Here is a 27,264-nt window from a genome sequence, read left to right as displayed (position 1 = left end):
ACTTTGGGATGGTGACATAAGGCTTTTAGAGATCTAGGGTGTGGATCCTTCTCTTTAGTGTTGAGCTAACGCCAAATCCTGCTTGCCTTCCACAGAAGGAGAGCCACCCTGCATGACAAAGGGGAACAGATTTTGGTCCCTAATCTGGTCCCTGGAAAATCAGAGAGGCAGCTAAAGCTTTTAACAGACAGGGTTACAAAGCAGAGAGATCGAGCAGGTAATTAGAGGGCTGAACAAAACCCAGAGCAGATTTATTCAGGGAGAAGACTACACACGAGTAAAGACCTGACTCATCTCCACTTGTACAGCCAGGCAGGAGACGCAGTTACAATGTGGTTGCAATTTGGCCTGTAGACAGGACCTCAGATGTTCCTTAACCAGGCTAAAGCCTTGGACATATTGCACAGGCAATGTTTGGGGATAGGCAGGGGCAACCCTCACCTTTCCATTGGGGCATCTGACAGAGCGCCTCCTGCAGGTTTTCCAAGGACTCTGCTATTTGATGTTGTGAAGGCCAAGACGATAACAGGGTTCAAAAAGGAACAAGATAAGTTCATGGAGGATAGGGCCATCAATTGCTATTTGTCAGGGAGGCTGTCCCCAGCCTCTGTTTGCCAGAAGCTGGGAATGAGCGACAGGGGATGGATCACTTGATGATTCCCTGTTCTGTTCATTCCCTCTGGGGCACCTGGCATTGGCCACTGTCAGAAGATGGGATACTGGGCTTGATGGACCTTTGGTCTGACCCAGTATGGCCATTCTTATGTATTTGGCACCAAACTGAGAGCAGGCCCTAGAACCAGCTGTACCAAGAAGCAATTGTGCACGAAGTCAAAAGATTGTTTAAAATCCTGGCCCAACATGATACCTGACTAGTACTAGCTGAAGGTGCCCCAGCAGCAGTAGGTTGTTAGATTTTGACTCTTTCTTCTCCCTTAATATTGTGCCCTCAAGATCAAGAGGAAGGGGGTCCTCATAGGACCACCTGTGGCTGCATTCTTCCGTTCTTTCACAAAGCTGCTCCATCGGCTGGATCGAGGGCTTTTAGGGTATACCTACACTGCACTCTAAGTCCAGGCTCTGACTCAGGTTTGAGCTCAAGCCCCCCACCCCCCCCACATGAGTCTCTCAGGTCAGCAGGCACTCAGCTCCTAGGACCCTGCTAGCAGAGCCCGAGTCCTGCTGTGACTTGGGTCCCAGTCCTGTTGTTATGCAGCCTGGATGCATCTCAAGCCACAGACCTGAGTCAGAAGGTCAGCGTAGCGCAGTATGGACGTGTTAGCGCGGCTGGGAGACCTGGTCCAGTAACCGTAACCCCAGGCTTGCAGTGCAGCAGGCTGCTCACACATGGGCTTGGAAACACTAGAAGCCCAGTTCCCACAGACCCGGGCTCAGTGTGCAGCGTAGACAGATGCTGAGAGCTCCTTTGTGTCACTCTGGCCACTTTACCTGGCATCAAGCGGCTGGAGTGGGGGGTAAGATTCTAACATTTCAGAAGCTCCGAATTCTCTGGATCCACCCCACCAGGGGCCTGGCCTGGCCACTCCTGGTATTTCTAATGTTAAAATATATGAGAAAGAGAAGAACCCTTCAGGCCTTTTCACTTGTCACAAAGAGGCACAAGCTCTGGTTTCTTTCCTCTGCAGCGTACCTGTAATATGCACACTCCTGCCCTGCCAAGGCGTTGCATTTTTCAGAGTCAGGGAAACAAGTTCTCCTAGTTCAATTAACAAACGTGTTTTATCTTCCTCTCTGGCTGATGACTCCTCTACCTTAGCTAGCACTAACCTTCATTCTAGTGAACCAAAACAGCTTGTCACTAGCCCAGTTTTATTTGTTGAGAAGTCTCCTGTGGAAATCAATGCTCACAGTTTTCTGAGGTCAATTTGTCCATTTCCTTGTATAGAACACAACGCAAATGGCTCTGCCCTGCACCTGCTATATGACATGGAGTGCCGCTGGGGGTTTGTTCTTCACCGTAGCTGTGATGAGTCCAGGTTTCTTGTGCATTTTCTGGAGGGCGGCCATGGCTCTAAAGTACTTGTGCTGATAACAGAAAACAAGATCTAGTTATTAAAATGGTGTCGGTTCTTCAGGCCTACAGTTGAGATGCAGAGATGGTTATGGGAGCCGGCATAAAATTACTTTCACCAGCATCACACTTATTTGGAAAAGTCTTTCTCATCAGGAACATGGGAACTGCCAGAGCCCCTCCTAATCCATAGCCCATCTCCAACATAGGCCCATCCCACCTGATTCAGAAGAAGGGGTAAGAAACCCATTGGTGGGCAGTTATGGGATTACCAGTCCCCAGCTGAAGGTTGGTTTGGGGGTGTTTGGTTTAGAATCCTTACTAAGTAAGCCTGGATGTGGCCACTACTGTAACGTGGTGGCTACCACCCAAGCAGCCCATGGGGCCAGGGCTGCCTCTGCCATGCTCTGCCCCGTTTCCCCTTCTCCAGGGCTCCTTAAACAAACTCTACACAGCCTCTCGGCCAATCACACTCTTTCTTGGGGTTTCGTTTCTGTATTAACACAAAGGTGTTAAACGCAATCACAAAAACCCATCTTCCACCCCACCTTAAGCTGGGCATGTCCCCTCCTCCCCAAGGTACTGCCCCTTCCTGCTGCCTGAGCAGATGCAGGGCTGGGCCTGTCTTCTTTGCCTTCTCCCAAAGTAAAAACAAAGCTTTCAGCTAGGTTATAGTGCCTGGCCCCAACTCCCTGCATGAGACCCTGTCTCCCTGCAGCTTTACTCTGCAGTTCCCTTTCTCTCTGTGCCCTCACTGAACTCCCTCTGATCCTTTATCGCCCCCTTGCTCTCATCTCCTGCTTTTGGCTAACGGGGAGCACGTGGCTCTGGCACAGGGGAGCTGTACCTGTTTCAGTCACGGGGTGGCCAGCCATCCTGTGACAATCACCCATACAGATACAGTTCTTTTTGAATCCTGCTAAGCTCTTGGCCTCAGTGATATCCTGATATCAGTTCCACAGGCTAATTGTGCCTCGTGTAATAATTGGTGATATTTTGAAGCACCTAATATTGTGCGTGTTTGCTACAATATTAAGCAGGTGGATCTGCTCGCAGAGCCCAGGTTCTCTGCTCCCACTGCCTTAGCTGCCCTGGTGAGAACATCGGCCCGAAGTCAGCCTGCTCTGTGATTGACTGTAGGATATGCCCCACCTGATTATGCCAGGCACCATGTTCTCACCAGTTTTCCTAGTTGCTCCCCAGCACAGAGTTGAATATGTAGAATTTCCCCATTGAGCCAGAGAACAGCTACATCCTGAGTCCCTTCCCGGGCTTTGTTAAAAGTCACAGCAAGAATCATCGTCCACAGTAACATGTCAAGGGCATCCTACTGCCTGGTGCTCCCAGCCCCTGCCAGGCATGGAAGGGGAAGTCCTGAGTGTCTCGTTATTATGAGACTGCCCCATAGCAGTGCCAGAGCACTAGAAACCAAGCCACGGTGGCCAGATCCTCAGCTGCAGTAAGTAAGTGTAGCGCCACTGTCATCACAGCCATTTACACTGGCTGAGGCTCTGGCCCTTAGAGTTATCAGCAGAGGTGACAGGAAGAAATTCAGAGTTCAGCCAGTGCCCGAGGTGGGAGAGGGAGCGGTGAACAGGCTGCAAACAGCTCCTTGTGCTGGATAACTGAACGGGGGCCGTTTCAGAGGGTATTGCTGATGCCCCATCTGTGCACAGGGGACGTTTACCCCCAACAGAAAATCCTGGCACAGGTTTGCACTACCAGCCCGGCACCGACTCACGCTACCTTCTGATCAGTCTTCATTTTGGCATTGTAGAAAGAGGTGGAATCTGGACAGGCTGGCAGCACTTCCCCCTGCAGCCGGTCAAACCGTTCCTGCTCATCTTCATCCTGGGAGGAAGAGAAGGCGAGAATTCAGCTGTCACAGGGTGACTGGCCCTTTGGAGGGGGATTAGGGCCAGCCCCACCTGTGCAGCAGTTAACTGCACCCCGGCCTGAGGGGGTGGGACTAAGGGGTCAGGTGTTAGCAGGGTGAACACCTGGGCCTCAGAACTAAAAGACTCAAGGAAACGCAGTCAGAGACCCAGTGATCGGAACCCCAGGGAAGCCCTGAGATTGGGGTTGGGAGAATCAGGAATGTCCCTGGGAGAAGGGGAAGGGAAACCTGCTAAGATGCAGGGCCTCTGGGGAGAATGCCCCGGGAGGCCGTACTCTGCCTCGGGAGCAGAGAAGGAATGCTGCAGGACCTGCAAGTAGGGGAAATGCAACATAACCCGAGAGGGGCAGAAGAATCACTGTTTGGACATTTAATTGGATTCTTTGGTTAGACTTCGGTTACTCTGGAATGGGATCGAGCTTTACCTGTGACCAGTCCAGAGGGCTGAATTACTCAGAACAGATAACTGCAGAAACAGATCAGCTGACAAAGGGGTGGAGGGGGGCGACAGAGTGGGAAAAGTCCCTGCAATGCTGTGTCCTGACCTGAGGGGACGCTCTGCTGGTGAATGCGCCCCATAATGCCAACCCTGTATGAACAATGGGGGATTAGACAGGAGGCTGCAGAGGTATCTGCGACTGCAAATGAAAGAGTTGATTCTCTCATCAATGAAGGGCAATCTAGGCCCTTCACATGAATGGAAGTTAATCTCCTGTGATGCTGCACTCAGACAGTATGATCTTGGGGGCCAAATAAGAGGCTAGAAAGACATGGACTGGAGATGAGACCCCTTCCCCTTTCAGTGCCTGGGGTATACAAGGAACCCTGAGCAGTTTACAGGCAGCCAGTCAGCACCTTAGTCTCTGACAGGCGGTTCTGTTATTTCTCTATTGGCCAGCCACAGCAGCAGGTGTAGGCAAGAAGCAACTCTTCTCACAGCTGCGCTCTATCGCTAGCTACATCCAGGACACCCTGTTCTCTGCTGCAGGCCAGAAGAACGGCGTGGGGTGTCTTGGAGCAGGAAAAGGACTAATCTGCAGAGTCTAAAGTCTAATGCCACATGTGCCTGGTGGGCTTTGACTCACTGAAGCTGCTGGACAGACACCCACTGATGCATTTACCCGAACAGCCCTCTCCTTTAATGCTCACCTTTGAAACTCGCCTTGTCCAGCACGCCAGCACACAGGGCATGAGGACACTGAAGAGAAATGTGCGTTTGAAGGATACCCAAATCTGACAGTGATTGGTAGTGCGTTGGGGTCAGGTCTCAAGTGATCACTCTCAGGAATATATTTTGTCTTTTCATGAACGTCTTGGAGAACGTGGAAGTCAAGTTCATGAACAATATACAAATGGGAGGGGTCAGAAATTGGGTAGAGAATGGGCTTAAATCTACAGTATGAATGTCAGAGGGTGACTGGCCCTTTAAAAGGGAGTGGGAGAGGCCGGTGCACCTGTGACTGATTACCAGCTGCCCAACTGGGCTAAATGGAAAGCACCTTGGCCTTATCAAGAGGGACACAGCAGCAGGGCTGAGGGGCTGCTTGCTGAAACCTCCAGCAGAAGGGTAAGGAGAGTGTTCGGGCCTGGTAAGAGGCACCTGGAGTCCTGGGCTCCAGCTGGGAAAGGGAAAAGGTGGCAGGACCTATAATATTAAAAGACTGTTTGACTCCTGAGCTAGGGGTGAAGCTGGTCTCTAGGGAGCGAGCCCTGAGAACAGGTGAATGGGGAGAATTGTAAGGAGGAGAGACTACTGTTGTCCGTGGATGCTGGGTTTTAGAACAAGGTAAATCCTCCTGTTTGGGGGAAGGATAAGGTGACACTGTACCAATAAAGAAACTTGGATTGGGCAAAAATGCAGATAATCCTGGTGTAATCCAAATTTGGAAACCCTAATTTGTGGGGAAACACAGGCACATAGAGTGCTGCAGAAGCATGCTTGCCCAGAAGGGGGTGCTCCAGGGCACTGGAGCAATGGCATGGAATCATTAAATTAAAATTCAATACAGACAAATGCAAAATAGGATGACATGATCAAATACACCACTATAAACCAAAGGGCACAGGCCTGGGTGTTGCTCCCACAGAGCCAGAGCTGGGGCTTGCTTAATAGAAAAGAATAATGCAATGCAAAGCAACTGCTGTACTGGTTTGTATAAACAGGACAACCTTGTGATGTAAACCTGTAGCATCAAAAGTCGGAGGGAGCTGCGAGGCACCTTTTCCGCACCTTTTGGGCCCGACTCGTAAGGAGGACAAGTAGTCCAGGGTTGGAAACCACTCAGGAAGCCTGTGTGGGGAAAGGCTGTGATTCAAAGTTGGGAGCCCAGAGCTAGAAAACACACTCTAAGGAGGTGTTTGGTGGACTGGACTTTCTGAGCTGGTAAACAGCACAGGAGAAGCCAGGACATCTGAACTGCCAAGTCTAGGCTGCATGACCTTAGCTGGTTTTCTCCTTTAAGAGATGTTGGAAAAAAAGCCCAGAGATTGTCTTCCGGGTGAACCATGACTAGGTGAGATGAGGTTAGTCCAATTTCTGAATAGTCCTAGAACTAGACAGGGTTACGTTACTTCTAATAGAAGTTACTTTTGATGTGTCTTCTTGTCTATGTGAACAGTGAAATCTAATCCCATTGGCATCGTGGCAGTTTTGCCATTGACTTCAATAGGTGCATTCACTATGAGTGTTTATCCCCTTTGGGCTGTTCTGGACAGAGTTAACTCCTTTTTTTTTTTTTTTTTAATCTACCATGATCCTTGTATAAGTATTTGTCTGTAGTTCAACGATAACTTTAAGAACAAACCTGCTTCATTTGCCCTCACTTAATACCTGCTCTTTATACTCTGGAGGTGGAGTAATTCAATAGGGAGGGAAGGCACCTACCATGATTGCCCTTGAAAAATCCTCTAATGTGTCTTTCTAGAGCAGTTTGGGAGGTAATGCTTAATTCTGAGCTTTATATTCCAAATAAGGGAACATTTGGTGGCAAAATCATTCCTTTTCAATTTTTCTTCTAAAAAAATAAACCTGCCAGATCCCCTTGCTATGGTCAGGATCTGCAGGATTAAGCAGGGATAATGCAAATATGTAATACAAAGTAACTCCACCCTTCTCAATACTATTTGGGTCTCAGCTGTTGTGGTATACCCCAGAGGTAGCTGCATTTCAGTGGTTCTGTATGGCTATAGAATGAGAAGTGTTTTGAGCTTCTCTGGGATTGGTGGCCCCAGGTCAATGTCAAACAGCATTATAGTTTTGAATCCCACATTTTAAAAAAAAGAAGAAGCCTGGAGAGTGTGTTCAGAGGAGAGCAATATTAATGAGAAAAGGGTTGGAGAATGAGAACTGTTAGGAGAACTGCCCATGTTCAGGCAGGAGAAAAGTTCAGGGATTGCATCTCTCTGCAGCGGTCTGGCTAAGTGGCAGTGGCCAATAGGTGGAGACATGACAATTCAAGAACTAAGGGTCACCAAATGAAATTAATAGGCAGCAAGTTTAAAACACACAAAAGGGAATATTTCTTCATGCAACACCGTCAACCTGTGGAACTCCTTGCCAGAAGATGTTGTGAAGGCCAAGGCACTAACGGGGTTCAAAAAAGAACTGGATAAATTCACGGAGGATAGGTCCATCAATGGCTATTAGCCAGGATGGGCAGGGATGGTGTCCTGAGCGTCTGTTTGCCAGAAGCTGGGAATGGGTGACAGTGGATGGATCACGTGATGATTCCCTGTTCTGTTCGTTCCCTCTGGGGCACCTGGTGTTGGCCAGAGTCAGAAGACAAGATACTGGGCTAGACGGACCTTTGGTCTGACCCGGTATGGCTGTTCTTATGTTCTTAATTTAGTTGATGATAGAGACTAGAAATAACCCCTCAGTCACTCCCTGTGCCTTCTTGACCACGTGCCTGGTTGTTGACATCAAGTGGATGGTCATGCCCTTGGATCAATAGAAGGTTTGTTCATGGGACCATGAATAAAAGAAAACAATACCACAAAAACAAGACATGTGCCAGGAGCTGCCGTCTGCTTCTCCTGGCTGACGTTCCAGTGCTACACCTCACTGACCCCCAAAAGGGCCAGAGCTGCAAACCTCCCTCCTCCCCCAAGCACTGGTCGTGCCTGTGACGACAGATGACACACCGCTGTCAAGCAGGGAGGGAAGCAGGACTCCCCAACACAGCTCACCAGACACAGGACTCTGTTCATGGGAATCATTCCAGGTCTGATGTTGCCTCCAGGCTTTATCGCTTCCTGCACATCCTCAGGGATAAGGAAGGACTCATTGTACCAGATTTCAAATTCTGTAAGACAAGGGGGGTGGGGGGGTGACAATAACCAGGGCTGTTGTAACAAAGGGGGCCAGGTTTGTATTTTTCCTGGCATGCTGCACAATGACTAGACATGCACCTCCACAGCAATCTAAATCTGTACCATAGTTGGTGACCCGAGCGGCGCAATCAGCGGAAATATGCTGTTTAGGGGCTAGTCATACTCCTCCACCTTTAAATAGGAAGCAGGCACTAAACAGTCTCTGCCCCCTGCGAGAGCCATAGGGAATGTGCGGATCAGAACAATCTGAGTGGCCTCTAGAGGTTGCTCTTCCTATACTGCTAGAGATGAAAACAGTTTTCAGTCTGACATTTGGAAACTTGGAAGAAGCAATTTTAAGCAGTCAGCACATTTTTGGTCAGACTTCGCCTCCAGTGCTAAATGAGCATCATAGCCCCTTGCCATCCCATAATAGCAACTGAGAATGCACAAGAGGCAGTGCAGCGCTGCTGGAACCTGTGTTCTTATTACTAATATAATATGCATTTCCCTGGCACACGTCTCTAAAGCCTTGTTCCTCTGGCATGTTCTGCTTTAGGGCCTAATCCGAGGGAATTAAGCCCTGAGAAGCACAGTAATTCCCCAGGAATGTCCTGTGTTCGTTTTATGTCCTGGAAAGTATGGAAGAATGAAGAAAGCCAAACACGGAGCCCTGCTTTTCCTAGGCACTACTGACATGTCTATAATGCCACTGACTTTATACCTGGGTCCAAACAAGTCACCTCTGCATTCCGTGAAAACACCAAGTGTGTTCGTACCAATGGTCACACCATTGTTTGCACATCAGCTGCTCCAAATATCGGCCAAATCCTGATCCCGCTTGAGCCAATGGTTAGGAATTGGTCCTGTGTGTACTTACCTGAATAACACAAGGCATTTGTTTCCGTGTGGGCTGCTCCTGAGAGATGCAAGCTTGTGCCCCGGCATGTTTGTAGAAAACAGAGCAGCTTCCAAATGCCGAGGACTTTGATACTGATACATCTAATGTCATCAGAAATACTGGGTCAAATCCAGGACCCAAGCATAGAACCAGGCCCAAACTGGGTGCCTGGGATGGGGTGCTGCATATCTGTCCAAGTTAACTCATACCAGAAACAAGTGTTATCCGAGTGGGGAGGGTACCATGCTAAAGTGTATGGACCAAAGCCCACGGACACAAGGCCCCATCCTGCAACACTGGGACTTGAGGCGCACTGACCTCTTACGGGCTTCGGAAAGGTGCAAAAATTGCAGCACCTGGTTCAAGCCTTGGCCCAGTGCTGTGCTTGCACCACAAGTCTCTGTGTCAAACAAAACGATGGGTGAAATCCTGGTCTCGCTGAATTCAATTACTACTAGTTGCATCTTGGCATCTGATCCAGAAGTAACTGTGTTAACATGGGAGGACAGAATCGGTAGGAGCTAAGTGTCTCATTAGAAATTGGGTAACATTTATAGAATATGAGCTGCAATGGTGATTAACAAAATCACATTCCAGGGTCACTGGGACTCAAGAGTCCCTGGGACTCAAGGGTCTGTGAATTTTAGAGACTTCCAATTCTGCAGGGACAAATTATTTCATTTAAAAATATGCCCACCTGTTCTGTGAGCACAGTGCAGGGCTTAGAGATCTGAGTGTGATCGAATGCACCAGCAAAAAGTGCATGCCATTTCCAAACCTCTGGCCAGCAATATGAGTACCTGAGATTAGTCTGTTGCGGCACTGATCCACCAGATGCTGACAGTATTGGACTTCTGCTTTCAGGTCCCGCAGTTCATCGAAATCAGACCTGTACTGTTTCTTCAGATCCTTAAGTTTCATGACCAGTAAAAATTCCTCCTCGTCAATTATGATCTGTCCTTCCTCATTCATATATTCCCCTGCAAGGTGAGAAGGACGTGACAGCTTCTCACGAGTGGAAGGAGAGTGCCAAAGAACAGGGATCATACATGGAGGTTGACCACACAACTGAGATTTCCTTAGATACACTGTTCTACTCCCAGTGGCATGGGGATGGGTTACTGAACTAGCTGAGATCACAGTTCCTCTTCCAACCCTAATCTTCTATGATACATTCCTAATCCAAGAGGTACATGACTAAGAGTGGGCCGATTGGGTTGCCTTGCTAACTCTTGCAAGACAGACTGTGTGAAGGTATCACTTAGGGATTGCACCCATTGTTCCTACTGCAGAACTCTCACTGATGTCACTGAGAGCAGGACTGGCCTGTTAAGGCAAGACATTGGAGATAAACTAGTCACCCTCCAGAGACCGTTAGCATCCAGCTATCTCCCACATTGAAAACCTCTCCTTGATCATAGTTCCACAGAATCCTAGAAATGTCAGGTTGGAAGGGACCTCGAGAGGTCATCAAGTCCAGTCCCCTGAGCTGAGACACGACCAAATAAATCTAGATCATCTCTGACAGGCGGTTGTCAACCAGTTCTTAAAAACCACCAACGATGGGGATTCTACAACCTCCCTTTGAAGCTTAGTCCAGAATTTAACTATCTTTATTGTTAGAATTTTTTTTCCCTAATATCTTACCTAAATGTCCCTTGCTGCAGATTAAACCCATTGCTTCTTGTCCTGCCTTCAGTGGCCATGGAGAACAATTGATCACCACCCTCTTTATAACAGCCCTTAACATAGTTGAAGACAGTTATCAGGTCCCCCCTCAAACTAAACATGCCCAGTTTTTTTTAACCTTTCCTCATAGGTTGGATTTTTTTAAACCTTTTACCATTTTTGTGGCTCTCCTATGGACTCTTTCCAATTTGTCCACATCTTTCCTAAAGTGTGGTACCCACAACCGGACACAGTACTCCAGCTGAGGCCTCACCAATGCTGAGTAGAGCAGGACAATTACCTCCCGTGTCTTACATACGACACTCCTGTTAATACACCCCAGAATGAGATCAGCCTTTTTCACAACTGCATCACATTGTTGATTCATGTTCAATTTGTGACCCACTATAACCCCCAGATCCTTTTCTGCAGTGCTACTGCCTAGCCAGTTAGTCCCCATTTTGGCTGTCAATTTGATTTTTTTCTTCTTAAATGTCATACAATTATCTTTACTGAATTTCATCTTGTTGATTTCAGATTAATTCTCTGATTTGTCAAGGCTGTTTTGAATTCTAAGCCTGTCTTCCAAAGTGCTTGCAACCCCTCCCAGTTTAGTGTCATCTGCAAATTTTTATAAGTATACTCTCCACTCCATTATCCAAGTCATTCATGAAAATATTGAATAGTACCAGACTCAGGACTGACCACTGCGGGACCCCACTAGAGATGCCCTCCCAGTCTGACAGCAAACCACTGATAACTCCTCTTTGCTTAGGGTCATTCAACCAGTTGTGCACCCACCTTTCAGTAATTTCATCTTGACCACATTTCCCCAATTTGCTTTTGAGACTGTCATGTGGGACTCTGTCAAAATTCTTACTAAAATCAAAATACACATCGTGTCTACTGCTTTCCCCCCAGCCATTAGACCAGTGACCCTGTCAACGAAGGAAATTAGGTTGGCTTGGCATGATTTGTTCTTGACAAATCCATGCTGGCTAATCTTATAACTTTATCATCCTCTAGGTGCTTACAAACTGATTGATACCTGGAAAGATACTGCAATAAATTAAACAAAGTTAGGCTGACTGGTCCAAAATTGTCTGGGTCCAATTTGTTCCCCTTTTTAAAGACAGATACAGTAAAAACTTTGTTATCTGGCATGTTGGGGAAATGGGGGGTGCCGGTTAATCAAAAACTTTGGTTATACTTACCAATGGAACCAATTTTCAAAGAATTAGAACACAATAACATGAATAAAGTACAAAATAATTTACAGGTACTCACCAATCCAGTAGTCGTACTGCACTGCAGAGTGGTTGGTTTCTCCAAGCACTTAGGTGTATACAGGTAAAGTTTTCTCTACGGTAGGTTATTATGACACTACATATCACTATGGGCAGCGCATGGTGTACACCCAGATGACTAAAAATACAGTTAATACTAAAACTATACTGAACATTATTTAATCTTTGATGATTCAGAAGGCACTTCAGGATCTTGCAGTGCCTCAGGGTCGTCATCATCAACAGTAATTATTATAGATGTAGACGGTATAGGAGATAGGGTCATTACAGATTCAGCCCAATGACACCCCCTGGAAGCTGCTTTTTTGAATAAATCCTTGATATCAGCTTGCTTGCTTGTCTTCTTCCTCTTTTGCAGAAAAGTAGAGTGCAGAATATGCAATTGCATAACCTCCTGGGCAGTATACCAGTCCCAGTTACTAGACCAAAGATTTGTATTGGGACATATCAGAAATGCTGGTTAATAGAGCTTGACAAAGTGCCAGATAACACAGCTTTTACTGTACTATGTTTCCCTTCTCCAGTCCTCTGGGACCTTACCTGTCCCCCAGGAGTTTCCAAAGATAATCACTGACTGTTCAGAGACTGCTTCAGCTACTTCCTTAAGTATCGTAGGATGAATTTCATCAGGCCCTGCTGACCTGAACACATCTAACTGATCTAACTATTCTTTAAACTTTTCTTTTCCTAGTTTGGCTTGTGTTCCTTCCCCCTTGTTTATATTGTGTTGAGTATCTGGTCTCATTAACCTTTTTAGTAAAAACAAGCAAAATAGACATTGAACACCTCAGGTTTCTTGATGTCATCAGTTATTAGTATTCCTTCCCTGCTAAGCAGTGGACCTGCGCTTTCCTTCCTCTTTCTCTTCCTCCTAATGTATTTAAATAACTTATTTTCTTTTATGTTCCTTGCTAGGTGTAACTCATTTGTAACTTAGCCTTTCTGACTTCCCCCCTACATGCTTGTGCTATTCTTCTGTGCTCCTCCTTACCAATTTGTCCATGTTTCCACTTTCTGTGGGATTCCTTTTTGATTGTCAGGTCATTAAAGAGCTCCTGATGGAGCCATATTGGCCTCTTACTATTCTTCCTGTCTTGCCTTTGCATCTGGAGAGTTTGCAGTTGTTTCTCTAATGTTTGGCTCTGATTATGTTACTTTAGTGATTTCCAGCTTCCAGAATAAACCCACCAGTTTGTAGATATGAAATACAAGAGTAAAGACCCAAGTCACTGAACTAAGGGACTGATCTTAGGAGGTGCTAAACACCCTCACTTCATTCTGACTTCAACAGGAGCAGAGTTTGCTCATTAGCTAGCCAAGAGAGCTCATCACTTTGCAGAACTGGACCCTACATGAAGATGCTCCTGGTAAAAGAGTTGCTATAATGATTGGGCAAAAATCAGTGGTGTCATTCCTGGTGGAATCCCATGTCCAGTTCTGGTGTCCACAATTCAAGAAGGATGTTGATAAATTCAAGGGGTTCAGAGAAGAGCCATGAGAATGATTAAAGGATTAGAAAACATGCCTGATAGTGATAGACTCAAGGAGTTCAATCTAGTTAGCTTAACAAAGAGAAGGTTAAGGGTTGACTTGATTAGTCTGTCAGTAGCTACATGGGAAACAAATACTTAATATTGAACTCTTCAGTCTAGCAGAAAGAGGTATAATGACCCAATGGCTGGAAGCTGAAGCTAGACAAACTGAGACTGGAAATAAGGTGTATATTTTTAATGACGAGAGTCATTAACTGTTGGAACAATTTACCAAAGGTCATGCTGGATTCTCCGTCGCTGACAATTTTTAAATCAAAATTGGATGTTTTTCTAAAAGCTTTACTCTAGGAATTGTTTTGGGGATGTTCTCTGGCCTGTATTATACAGGAGGTCAGACTACATGATCACAGTGGTCTCTTCTGGACTTAGAATCTCTGACTCTAGGAACCTGCATGACAGCGTGCAGGTGTCGCAGTACATATGAGCAAGAAGCTGCAGGATCAGGGCCTGAAAGAATTGACTCTCTTAGAATTTGGTGCCGTTTCGAGTCTTCTTTCCATTTGTTTTGTTTTAGAGCGTTTTATGCTTGAGGCATTCTCACACAGATGGGGAGCGTGGTGTTTCATATGTCAGGGACTGAGCCAGACCCATCAAATCAAATAGAATGATGTCTACCCTGTATCTAATGGGTTTTACAGTGAATTGGCCTAATTCTCCATTTCATTACACCGATTTTATGCCAGCATAACTCTGCTGAAGTCCATGTGGAGAATTAGACCCTATATCTTTGTATTCAGTCTGGCTGAAACTCACTTCGGCTGCAGAAAGCCTGAGTCACTGGGCTCCGTGTGGTTGAAGTGCAAGGGGATGAGGCAGTGGATTTGGCTGCTGAACCCAAGGCCAGGATGCAGAGGTACAGCACAGACCCCTCTGGCTGCCACTCCAGCCTGTGGCACAGCAGTAGTGTCCTTTAACGTGTTCCAACAGTTACAGCTCAGAGAAATGAAACAAGCTCTCCCTTCTCCCTGCTCAGATCTGTGTTGTCCGATCCATTCTGTATGCCACTTACCCTGCTCCTCCCTCTCCTTCTTCTGGGCCCCGAGGGCCTCTTTGGTGATGTCCATCTCCTGTTTTATTAGATTCAGTCTGTGGGTGATCTCGCTCACTTTCTTCTTCCTGTCGCTGAGGATGGCTTTGTTCTCCTTAAAGATCCGGTTGATCTCACTCCCTCGCTCGATTTTAAACTCCTCAAATGCCACCAGCTTAGAGGGAGGGGAACTGCACCAGGGTTCAGAGAAGGAGAAAACACAGGAAGGGTCAGTTGCTCCAGCTTCAGGGTTACTTATTGCACCTGACTGGACTGATAATCAGTGTCTAAAAATTACACCTCATGGGCACTTTCAGAACCTATCGACACTTGCAGCCTCACGGTGCTCTCACTGTGCTAACCTTCAGGCCTCCTTCTCTCCCGGGATGGCTTGGCCTATACAAGCAATTTATGCTGGTATGACTCCATTGCTCTTCCACATCCTTGAGCGCCGCAGTTACACCTACCTAACTCCTAGTGGAGACGGTGTTATGTCAGTGGGAGGGCCTCTCCTGTCGAATAGCTACCACCTCTTGCAAAGGTGGCGTACCTGCGCTGACAGCAGAAGCCCTCCCATTGGCACACATAGCGTCTTCACTGACACACTGCAGCAGTGCAGCTGCAAAGGCGTAGCCTTTTAAGTGTAGACAAGCCCGACCACACCAAGAAGGGTTACTTACGCAGAAGCAAAGTTCCCTAGCAGCTGTCTCAGTTGAATCATCCCAGAATGTTGGATCTTATGGATCCAAACTTCTGAGAATTGTTGCCTCTGAGGCCAGTCTGGGAATCCAGGGGAGGAGAACCAGAAAGTGGTCAGCAAAGATCTAAGATGGTGCCGGTATTTTTTATGGATCTACATCTTAGGTTAACCTCTTACGGTCTCTGCTAGGGAGCCACGCCCTTGGGCTAACCTCTCACGGTCTCCCTTAGGGAGCCACACCCTTGGGCTACCTTCCCACAGGTATCCCCTAGGAAGCCACACTCTTGGGCGAACCTACAAGAGGGGTGAGGAGTGTGAATCCATAGAAATAATGGTTCACCTTCAGAGAACTCTTCTGACAGGGGCAAGTTATTCATCTCTTACCTTAAAGGAGCCTACCCTATATTGATCCCCTAAAAATTGTGACACAGCTAGACAGATGCCTTCATATCCCCACCATGAGAATGATGATAAGACAGCCTTACCTCACAAGGGGGATGTGAGGCTTAATTAGTTAATGAGTGTTAAGCGTTTGCGAATCTAAAGCCCCAGAGCAGCATCAGCTCTGTTACTGAACAATGGTCACATTTTAGTAGCTCAGAACAAAATGTTAGGGCTGCTATCGCTTACTGAAAAACATGTCCAAGGGGACTGCTGCCTTTGTTGGCAGCAGGGACGTGTTTTCGACAGCCGAGAGCAGAAACAGGGCGGATGCTGGGTGCAATGGCTGGAATTTACCCTGCAGCTCACTTTGAAGCTAGTGGGAGCTGGATCCAAAGCCAGGATGCAAAGTCAATCCCCAGGTGGCAAGTGACAGGAATGCCAAATCCAAGAGAAGAAAATCAGGAGACACACCACACTGATTATTACTGCACTGAAATGCAAACACAGGCCACTCCCCATGTATGTGCATGGTGCCCCATTACAGTACCACTGCAAACAGCAAGGTGTTAGAGCAGGAAACCTAGGCCAAATACCATGGAGTGAGGACAGCTAACACTACGCATCCCTTTTGCTAAACGGAACTATTTTCTCAGCCTTGGCCCCGTCCCCTGTGCCCTTATCACAGACCCAGCTCAGCGACTGGGCACTCTGTCTGGCTTTGCAGCCTGGATGACCCCACCTGTTTAGCTTTGCAAATGGAAAGTGCCTCATTAAGGGGAAAGGTTACCTTGGTCGGTGGGATTCCTCCTTGGGCACTGACTCCGAGCGATGTGTTTCAATACTAGCTGCATCCTGCTCCCGTAGTAGTCCCTCCTTCACATCCAAATCCTTTGCGGAACTTACCAGCTGACTCCTTGATGGGGAAACAGAATCCAGATCTTTCCCCGAAACAGGGCTTCCTAATCCTTCCTTCCTGGTAGTGGGGCTAAGAGGAAAGAGATGGTTAATTTCCGGCATATGACAAAACACTGATACTAAAACTACACTGCAGAAACCAGTTCTGATTCAAGAACTGGAGGTCTGAGTCTTCTCCTCTGAAGTTAACAGTGAAAGTTCTGCCAACTTCAGTGGGCCAGGAGCCATTGTCTCTACTGTCACAGCTCCCTACTTGCAAACCTAGAGGGACCTCTCTGAATATAAAATCTGTAGGAACAGCAGCACACGCAGGATCAACTTCTTGTGAAGGTTCTCATGAAGTCCATTCACATGCACAGGTTACACGGACCTGGCTAGGGCACATTAAGAGACTGAATATACAAGTGTCTGCTTGGAGCAAGCAGCAGGCAGTGGACCCCCATCTACCCTCAAGGGAGCCCCGTTGCAGAGTCCAGAAGACCTGGCTTAGCCCCCAGTCCAGTTTAAGGAAGAAGAGTGAAGAGTCTCCTTAAACTGGCCTCCGTGAGTTTGTTCAGCAAGGGACACCCAGTGCGAGATGAAAGAGATGACAATGGACACTGCATGTTAGTGTGGAGAAGCACTCTGGCATCAACCAGGGCAGCACACCCCAGCACCCCTCCTGGACCCAAAAACGTGCAGGGGAGATGCCCCCCACTCAGGGGTACTAGGACTGAGGTGGTGCCTCCTTCCCCCATGTGGTCTTGGGGAACAACTACAAGGAGAAACCAGCCAGAGACTCCAGCCAGCAGGAGCAGAAGCAGCTAGAACAGGGGCCTCTGGACATTCAGAGGACGTTTTACTGTTCTGACTGGACTTTCTCTGCCCTGTGCTGATGGGCTGTTTGCACCAACCCTCCCTCTAGTCTCTTTAGCTCAGGTTCATTCCACATCTGCTCCTCTTACTCTCTGCTTCCCCTCCCCTGTCCCTCTCACCCCACTTCCGTTCCCATTTTGGTGATCACCTTCTAACTAAACCCACCCAACAACAAAACCATGCCACTAACATGCCATGTGCTGCCATCACATTGGTCACTCTGCTGATGTGTTCTATCCCTTCCCCATCCTGTGCCTGCCTGGAGGAGGGACTATCTACTACTCTGAGTCTGTACAGCACCTAGCACAATGGGGCCCCATTCTTGGTTTGTCCTAAGGTGCCACTTGTAATAAACATGAATAGTCGTTTGCAGTAAATCCTGCACATACCTGACTTCCACAAAACCAAACGGATTTGAGTCTGATGCTGACTGTGCAAAGACGCATTCCTAGGGGCAGGTTTGGTCTTTGTCATGGGCGGTACGTAACGGAGGCCCAAATCTCATGCCACCAGTGGGGCAGCAGTGGATTTGAGGCCCCCAGAAAAATCTCCTGCCACAGCCACAGGGCAAGAGGCGCTCTCACTCCCTGTTGTGACCCTGGGGCCATGGCAGGGGCACAGAGCTTTTCCGGTCTTCGGGCAGCTTGAGGGAAGGAGCGAGTGGGGGCAGGGCCTGGGGGGAAGAGGCGGAGTGAGGGTGGAATGGGGGCAGGGCCTGGGGGGAAGTAGGGGAATGAGGTCGGATTATGGTGGGGCCCTGGGCAGAAGGGGTAGAATGGGGAAGAGGCTCAGGGCTTGGAATTCCGGCCAGGGTGGAGCTCTCAGCCCCCTTCGCACCCACCCCAGCCAGGGCCATTGTGGGGAGGGGCTGAGAGCAGCAAGTGGGGACACAGCCTTGGCCAGAAGAGGTGGGGCAGTGTCTAACCTCCCCAAGGGGAAGCTTCTCCCACTGCCCATTGTCTTTGTGATCAGGCCACAACCCTGTATCAACACCAATCCTAGTAGGCCAGGACCTTCTCATTGAAACAAACACAGAATATCATGAGGGCTACTGGGGCTGTTTCTCCACAGCCTTCTCCCTTGGGTAGCTACTCACCCCTGTAGGTGCAAAGTAGCCCATAAATCCCTTGTTATGTCACTGCCATAGGGAAGATTTTCATGAGTGGAGAAAGAAACCTGACAAAAGGAGAGGGAACAGGTGTTTTACAGGTCAACTCACCTAAGCTGCTCTTTGGCTTTCCTGGCTTTAACTTTCTTCCCGCCGGGTTTAGATAAAGGAACAACTCCAATCCCGAAGCCCTGTCCATCCACTTCCCCCACTAGATGGCCCTCTGCATCAACCAGGCCTGCCTGAAAACAGAGGGGACTGAAGATGTGAATACAGAAGTATTAGCCCTGCTGATGTGCAGCTTGTGAGAACTAAATACTCTGCTCAGAGGGGTAAGTCTGTCTAATTCCTTAATCTAAATCCAGATTCACCTCATGGCATCTTGGTGGAAAAAATCATCTTAAAGGTGAACTGAGAAGCAAAAAAGCCCTTGGAATTATTTTCAGATTCATGTGCTGAGCGTTCCCACTAACTAGGTTTGGAGGAAGTACGGACTTAGGTCACAGAAATAGGTTTAAACTAATGTTTAAAATTTCATCCTCACGCCTTTATTAAATCCTACTGTATTTTCTGTCTTTGTTGGTATCCCAGAATGCTTCATTCTGACACCTCACAAATACCAGAAATCTCACTGTAATCATGGTATCGCTAATAATATCAGAGAATGACGCACTCGGGGTTATCTTCATTCAACGAAGGAGTTTGCAAGAGGATTTCATAAGTAAAATCTGATTTCTGTCAGTGACTCAACAGCATGGCTAAATGGCCCGTTCAGCACCGAAATCTGCTTCACTAGTGCAGCTCTACTGACTTGTAGCAGCTGTGTTCTTCTGTTATCCCCATCACCATGGTAGCTCAGGGCCTTGGATTTAAATGGTTCCTCTCAAGTAGTGTAGAAGAATTTGAGGCAGAAGGTCAAGTCCCAGAGCCCTACCTTCTGAGCAGCAGTAATGGCTGCAAAGTCACTTTTGTCTATCAGGGTGTATTTGTTTCGTAGTCTGGCTTCCACTTCCTGTTCCTGTTGGCTGGGGAGAGATAACCACCCTTTTCATTGTGCTCAAGGGAAAATTTCATACAGCCCCAAACTTGTAAATGTGTCTTACTTCAAAAGAAAGCTGTGTCTAATATCACCCCTATGTCTACCTCCGCTCTCCTTTCCTCCTACTCCCCCTCCTGCTTCCTGTATTCTTCCCAAGCCGCTCTCCTTCATGCACCTGTTCTGACCTCCTATTTTCTTCTTCTCACCTTTTTCCCACACTGTCCCTTAGGCCTGGAAATCTCTTCTGTTAAGACACGTATACATTTCACTAGCTTTTGAAATACTTTAGGGAGCCTTTTTTATGGCCCAAATAACACGACTCCACAGTAGTTTATCCCTGGAGGGTGGAACCACCATAAGACCTGATCTTCATGTTTTATTTTAGTCCCATAAAAGGATTCTCTGAGGCACAAAATCCATGCAAAACACCAACACATGGATCTGGACCAGTCTGGATTCCTGTGGAACAGGAATGCTCACCTGGTGACATACCACAGACTTGCCACTTCCCTCCTCAAAGCCCAAATCTTCCTGCAGTGACATCATGTTACTTTTGTAACTGTAGCATCTGACCCCTCCTGATCAGACACCAGAGCACACTTAACCAATTCATGGAGCCCATCATCCAAAGACCAGCCTCATGATCTATAGGTGCCACTGGGTTAGCCAGCAGCAGCTTGCCCCTGACCAAGCCATCAGGAGTTGGTCTGAGTGTCTCACAACTACAACTTATTCTCTGCATATTCTATAATGACATCACTGGCGGTGTCATGACACCGTGCTGTGCTGTCACAGACAGATGCTTGCTTGGTGGAAAGTTTCTAAATCTCCTTATCCAAAGCAAACACCCTGGCTACAATATCTTACCTTAAAATCACTTTGAACTGATTAAATACCTCTTGGATTTGCCTGATGTTCATTATCTGAGGAAGAGATACGTACATTGAAGATATAATGGGAGACAGGTCACATTCACTATGGTTACATTCACTGTGCAATGTTTAAAAAACTTGCTTTGTAAGGCTGGTTCATATACTATAGAATCCCAGGGCCCCCTTCTCTAGCCTTAGGATACACATAATTCAACCCTTGAATCCTGCACCGGGAAAATCAGGCCCCATGTGGCTATGACCATCACTCATTGTTCATGCTTCTTAAGTGGGCTTTAAGAACAGAGGAATCTATCCAATAGGCTGAGGCAGGTGCCAGCTGTGTAGGTATCCTGTACGACCCCAGAGGTCAGGAACTGTTAGCCAATTATCAGCCAAAGTGTAACACACAACATTACGCAGGAGGCAGGCCATGCCGCTCTCTCATCACTCACACGCTGCTAAGTCTATCTAAAGTACGTATCTGGTTCCCAGCGCCAGAGCATCTGAGCCCCTCACAAGCTTTAATGCAGTGCTATTATCCCCATTGTACATACTAAGGCCCAGATCAATCAATAGAAGTTAGGAGCTTAAATGCCTTTGCGGATCTGGGCTTAAGGCACTTACACGGGGTCATACATAGAGTCTGGGACTTAGATCTCCCAAGTCCTAGGCGAGTGGCCTAACCACTGGACCATCCTTCCTCTCTAGGAAGTCTTGAAGTACATTCTCCCCACTCCCAGAGATGCATCCTTCCCACTAAAAGATTCCATGACCCCACTAAGGACATGTTTCCCTCTGAGAAACTCCTTAGTCCTTCCCTGCTCCTACTTAGGCTGACCATCCCTAGCCCTAAAAGATTCCCTGGATTCCACAAAAGCCAACTCTCCCCAACCCCCATCAGCTGCAAAATTTTCTGGGACCTTTGAGGGTGGGAGAAAAGCAAAGAGTAGAGAGACGGGACTGTAGTGCCCCAGAAGTTCCCCTCTCCCAGAAAAGGTGGAACACTTTTTGAACAATACTTTGGGAACACATCTCTTTGCCAAAAACTAGGAGTGGATGACGGGGATGGATCACTTGATGATTACCTGTTCTGTTCATTCCCTCTGGGGCACCTGGCATTGGCCACTGTTGGAAGATAGGGTACTGAGCTAGATGGTCTAACCTAGTGTGGTTGCTCTTATGTTCTTATGACATGGTTTTACTCAGATGGAGAATTCTGACACTGTCTTTTTAAGGAAGTTCAAAGCAGACCATCCCACTGAGTTTGAGGTCAGGTGGAAGCCTCCTAGAGCTTCCTACTCACTTAAGGGGAGATAAGAATGAGAGGAGAAGGCAGGTGTCCAGAGTTTTCCTGTAAATACCAGGGAAGTGTTCAAAAAGTTAGTGCCACCTTTAATTCTAAATTCAGTTCCTCCACAAACTGATTTCATTCCCTCTAGCTGAAAAAGCCTGGAATCCAGCCAAATATAACCAGCTGAACAATGTGTACAAGCCCCTGTCAGTTAGGTAGCTACTCACATCAATATCGTCTGTGGCTCCTTCTAGGTACCTGCGGACTTGAGAGTTAATCTCTGCTATCTGGATTTCATTCAGAGGGTCATAATTCACCAGAGAGCGGTTGACCTAGGGATGAAAAGGTGAACAGCTGAACTGCAACAATTTACAATGAGCTGGGCAAATGCTAGCCTGACAGTCACCTGGCTGTGCTCTGCCTTTCCATGGCAGGTTTAGTTCTCTTTTTCTCATCCTGTAGACTGGCTGGGCGCTAGACTCCGGAATTGGCTGGGAGTGGTGCACTCTCTGCCTCTCCCTTCTGAGCAAATTAAGGACAGGTACTGATGGGTTTTGAAAGGCTATCCTTTCTGGCATCCAGGACTCTGCGGGTTAATGACTATGACATGGAACCTTGTGGAATGGGAAATTAACAAGAGGGAAAACTGGTGGGGACCCCTCAGAACTCTGTCTAAACTCAAAGGACTCCACAGGGACACAGTGGGAAAGCAAAAGCTTGACAAGCATGGATATAACTGATCCTAGAGATAAATTAAAATTAAGATAAAGCACTCACTAAGATCCCCAGCAAGATGGCTTAGAGAGAAAGCACAGGCAGCAATTAACGGCTACAGCCTGTTCCTTACCAAGCTGTCATGCATGGCTAGTTCCTGCTTCAGAAGAAGAATCTCCTTCTCCAGATTCTTGACCATCCGCTAGCAGGAAAACAAAAAGATGCCAAGTGACCAAGTGCTACTAGAGAAATAACTGTCCAAAGCCACTTCAGATTGGCTGCTGGCATGGGTGTAGTTTGGTGGGGGGCAGGGGAAGCGTTGCCCCAAGCCTAAGGCAGGCGTGGAATTTGCCTCCCCATTGGCTTGACAGGAGCTGTCCCCCACAAATATAGACGTCAAACTAAACCTATGGCTGGTGAATAAAATCTCAGCTGTGTAGCAGCTCCCAGAGAATTCACTGCTGGGCTTACATCACTGAAATGGTGAGTGAGTGATCTGGAAATCACTTGGCCTTAATATAGCTTCCAGCAGTCTCCTTTGCTGTGTCTTGGAGCCACCCTCTGTAAAGTCACATTAAGCTTTCAAAGGGAACGTCACCTGTTTATCTAGTCAGTGCTTTGCCGATCTGATGCCCCCATACTGTGGTCTTTCTGGATTACATGGCATTATTTTGAAAACAGAAGGCACAGAGCCCCAGTGCTGCTTTCACTGAAGGCAATGCTAGTTTTGCCACTGACTTTAACAGGAATGCATTATGCTAGCGGATTCACACAGCATATTTGAAACCTGCATGTCTCCCTAATCTAGACTATTTTAAAGCTTTGGCTATTGAGGGGGCAATTCCCATTGAAACTCGTGGGAATTAATTGCCAAACTGCCCTTTGTGCCTTTGCAAAGCTCTGACTTAGCATCCACATGTAATAGTCTCATTAAATACATTTCAGTTCGTTTCCACTCAGTTCATCACACAGCAAAAGAAAGGGAGCTGAAGGGGAAAAGACTGTTTGTTGCACAGTCCACAGCCTCGTCTGAAAACTCTTGGCAGAAGCTGCGCTACATGGTTCTCTCCTTCCACCTACTGTAGATAGACACGTGAAATCGGACAGTACAGTACAGCAAGGTTTTCTCCTGCCATGTGTGTTGTGCAGCAGTGGTTCCCATAGTGTGGTCCATAGGAGCACTTGCTGGTGGTCTGAGAAGAACTAGTTGGACACAAAATGCCAAGTCTCCTCCTATTTTAAAGTGCATTAAAAGAAGCTAAAAGATATCAATTATTTTTCTAACGTTACTTTTCTATGTAAATAATTGCTATAGTTGTTGCGGGGATGTTGTGTGACCAGCCGTGGGAAAGGAGGTGGTCTGCAGGGTCTCAGATAGGACTGGAGATGATCCTCTCAGTGGGAGGGAAGATGTCCATATGAGAGTTTCTCTATTAAGCTGTGATACACATAATGGCAAAGCTTGGGAAGTGTTGTCTTAATTTTTCCTGGATCTGAGAAAAAGAACCTCCTTCCTTCCATTTCCCCTCAAAAATATACATACCTCTGGGTCGTATTTCTCATTGATGGCTGGCTCCGTTGTGACCCATTTCATTCTGGTAGCAAAACGGAGAGAGGACAGCTGAAAAACATTACAGTTTGCCTATGAATCAGGACGCAAGTTTGGGTCACCAGACCAGACTCAAAAACCTTTGCTATTTTAATACTATAGGATCCCAGAAGCTAGATATGGAAAAGCTGTATCATTGTAGACTACCATTCTACACTATCCTCATTTCAGGAGTATGTCTTTACTGCCCGGTTGCTTCTAGATAATTATTCATCTTTAGATGATGACTCTAGATGGTAAATTCTTTGGGGTGGAGACTGTCCTTTCTGTTATATGTGTGTACAATGGGACTGGGGCCTCTAGGTGTCACCACAGCACAAATAATAAATAACAATAATGATGCCCAATAGCAGAGAAGATTGTATGATAGGTCATTTAGTTTCAAAAACATCTGCTAATTAACTCCTTCCCTGGTGAACGGTAGTGTTTTGTTCGGCCCAATTTTAAATCACTCCAGCAATGAGGCTACCACCAACTTCCTGTGGAGAATTATTCCAAAGCCTAAGTGATCTCACCATGAGGAGGTTACTGCTGGTACTAACATAGCAAATTGTTTGTGTAGTTGCTACCAAGGACCAAATTCAGCCTTGGTGTAGAGTGGGATAGTTAAGGCCCTATGGAAATCACAATTTCACAGACTGAGTGGAAATCACAAAATTAGCCCATTAACATGATTTTTCCATCAGTGGGGAGATGGAAGCAGGCATCTGCATGCTGGTCTTGTGCATTGTGTGGCTCACAGTGGGTGGCAGCGTCCCACTGGAGCAGCAGTTCGGGGGGACGTGGCAGCCAGCTTTATGTGAGACACAGTAGCCAGTGCCACTGCCATTTGGAACATGAATAACTGCGACCTCAGTGGGGAGGTGGAAGCAGGCATCCGTGCATGCCAGACTTGTGCTGTGTGTGGCTTGTAGGGCGTGTTCCAAGCAGTGGCCACACTGGCTACTGTGCCTCACATAAAACCAGCTGCCACGTCCCCCCAGCAGCTGCTCTGACATGACATTGATGTGTGCCAGGCATCACACTGAGTATAAGACCAGAGCACAAATGCCCATTTCTTCCTCCCCACTGAGGCCACAGCTGCTTTTGTTCCAAGTGGTGGCAGCGCCAGGTACTGTGCCTCACATGCCCCTGCACCCCACTGCTCTTCCAATGTGATGCTGCTGCACACTACCAGTTGCACTGAGCACAAGACTGGCATGCAGAGATGCTCACTTTTGCCTCCACACCATTGGAAAAATTGCAGAACTTCACAAGGGTCTCGGCTGCCAGGCATATTCAATGAAAATCAACACTTCATGCGTGGCATTAATAGGCATTTTCAGAAAAAGATCTCAGATTATCACAGGGCCTTAAGAATAACTATTGACTTCACTGTGTGCTGTACAGTGGCACACCCATTGTTGGAAAGGTACAAAGAATAATAATACATAATGAAACTATGCATGCTTAGATCCAGGCTGAATTTGGCCTTGAGTATTTATCTGGGCGAGTCTCATTTTCCTCTTGGGAGATTAGCATCCTCGATGGCTTATGTGGCCACAAAGTGGCCTTAGCAGATTGGAAAAACCAGCCCCATATAGTTCCCACCATGCTGCATTTGATGCAATGTCAAGTGATTTTGTTGACTTCGACATGATACTTCCTTGGACCTCAAACTATGGTGCTGTGCATGCTACAATTTAATCATGGCTATTGCTAGCATGATTCTGACTGTAGCGCAGACAGGACTGAAATATCTTTAAATGAAGGACATCATTTCTGAAGGAACTCTCTCCACTTAGAGGTTTCAGAGTGGTAGCCGTGTTAGTCTGTATTAGCAAAAACTGACCCCCTACTTGGTAAGGCAACTCCCATCTTTTCATGTATTATGTGTATACATATATATACCTGCTACCGTATTTTCGACTGCATGCATCTGATGAAGTGGGTTCTAGCCCATGAAAGTTTATGCCCAAATCAATTTGTCAGTCTCTAAGGTGCCACAAGGACTCCTCATTGTTTCTCTACTTACAGTTTCCTCTATCTGAGCAGCTTCACCATAGATATTTGCCACCAGAACTGTATTGCAGTTTCCCCCTGAAAAAGGCAGCAAGGGGGAGGAATGTGACTTCATCTGTGTTGAGTTCCTTCCTGGAGAATTTTACATTCTGTAGTGAGTAAAGAATGAAAGACACAGCACCACTACAATGAACATAGCTAGTTTGTAATTTTTCCTCCAAGGAAACAGGAAGGGTTATCAGTAGTGACTATGAAAGATAATGTTCATAAGCATAGTGGTATGGAATGAGTTAAGGGAATAGCCAATGTTCTGGCTCCAGCCTTCTGAGTTAGTGTGAAGTATGCGGCAATGCAAACTGTAAATGGTTGGAGTGGGATAAAAGCTGAAAGATGGGATTTTAAAAGTGCTCAGTGTTGGCCTCTAATCCAATGAAATCAGAGGGAGGAGCAGGATTGGGCCAATGCTGACAGCTTTGAAATTCCAATCTAAATTTGTATGATTTCAGTTCCTTACTGCCGACGTCTACAGCCTGTCTTCAGTTACTTTCTCTGTTCAGATCGTGTCACACAGTGTTGTTAAAGTGGATACCTGTCCTACAGATTCCAGAAGTAATACAATTTTTTCATTTGTCATGTTTGCCCAGGTCCTGATCATCCTCAGCTCCTGCAGGACTCAATGAGAGTTGATAGCACCTGCAGGATCAGAACTTTGAAACGACTGTGGTGTGTTTTTAAAGTATTCTCAGCTGAGAAAAATTTAGTAAAGTTTCTACTCGCTTGATCAGTGTGAGGGTTGTGTGTACATGTGGCTGATGTTTCATTAGGGTAAGAAAAACAGAAACCACTGCTAATTTTTCATGTTATACTATTAACCGAGGGCTTGTCTCCACAGTGATTTAGCGCATGGCCAGCCAGGGCATGAATCTATCGTGCCGCGCACTAACTGGCCATATGGACAATGCTACAGCACACTGTAAGTTCAGTAGTGTGCTTTGACATACTGCTGTTTGATGTGGGTGCACATCATTGAGATGTTGAGTGATCTGGAAATCACTTTGCCTTGGTTTAGCTTGTTTGACA

At 46.9% G+C, this 27,264-nt stretch overlaps 1 protein-coding gene across 7 annotated transcripts in view; it reads right to left on the bottom strand.

Annotated features, from left to right (window-relative positions):
* Positions 1–221: 221 nt before the first annotated feature.
* KIF9 (kinesin family member 9) overlaps positions 222–27,264 on the bottom strand; it is a 37,409-nt gene continuing 10,366 nt past the window's right edge. For 2 of the 7 annotated variants that reach the window (XM_032770636.2, XM_032770639.2), the window contains exons 9-21: positions 26,198–26,316; positions 24,118–24,195; positions 22,708–22,776; positions 22,088–22,192; positions 20,565–20,620; positions 19,593–19,683; positions 18,770–18,900; positions 16,568–16,765; positions 14,679–14,887; positions 9,942–10,121; positions 8,118–8,233; positions 3,779–3,883; positions 1,522–2,046 (exon numbers count right to left, since the gene is read on the bottom strand). In XM_032770636.2, the coding sequence (XP_032626527.1) occupies positions 1,939–2,046; positions 3,779–3,883; positions 8,118–8,233; positions 9,942–10,121; positions 14,679–14,887; positions 16,568–16,765; positions 18,770–18,900; positions 19,593–19,683; positions 20,565–20,620; positions 22,088–22,192; positions 22,708–22,776; positions 24,118–24,195; positions 26,198–26,316 (1,565 nt within the window). In that variant the 3' untranslated portion in view covers positions 1,522–1,938. Of the gene's footprint in view, positions 2,047–3,778; positions 3,884–8,117; positions 8,234–9,941; positions 10,122–14,678; positions 14,888–16,567; positions 16,766–18,769; positions 18,901–19,592; positions 19,684–20,564; positions 20,621–22,087; positions 22,193–22,705; positions 22,777–24,117; positions 24,196–26,197; positions 26,334–27,264 lie in introns of those variants that run through there. The other 5 variants (XM_075062145.1, XM_075062146.1, XM_075062147.1 and 2 more) reach the window with 5 other exon arrangements.

The sequence above is a fragment of the Chelonoidis abingdonii genome, chromosome 2 (assembly GCF_003597395.2).
Source record: "Chelonoidis abingdonii isolate Lonesome George chromosome 2, CheloAbing_2.0, whole genome shotgun sequence".
Classification (NCBI taxonomy): domain Eukaryota; kingdom Metazoa; phylum Chordata; order Testudines; family Testudinidae; genus Chelonoidis; species Chelonoidis abingdonii.
This window is presented reverse-complemented; position numbering and strand designations above follow the sequence as displayed.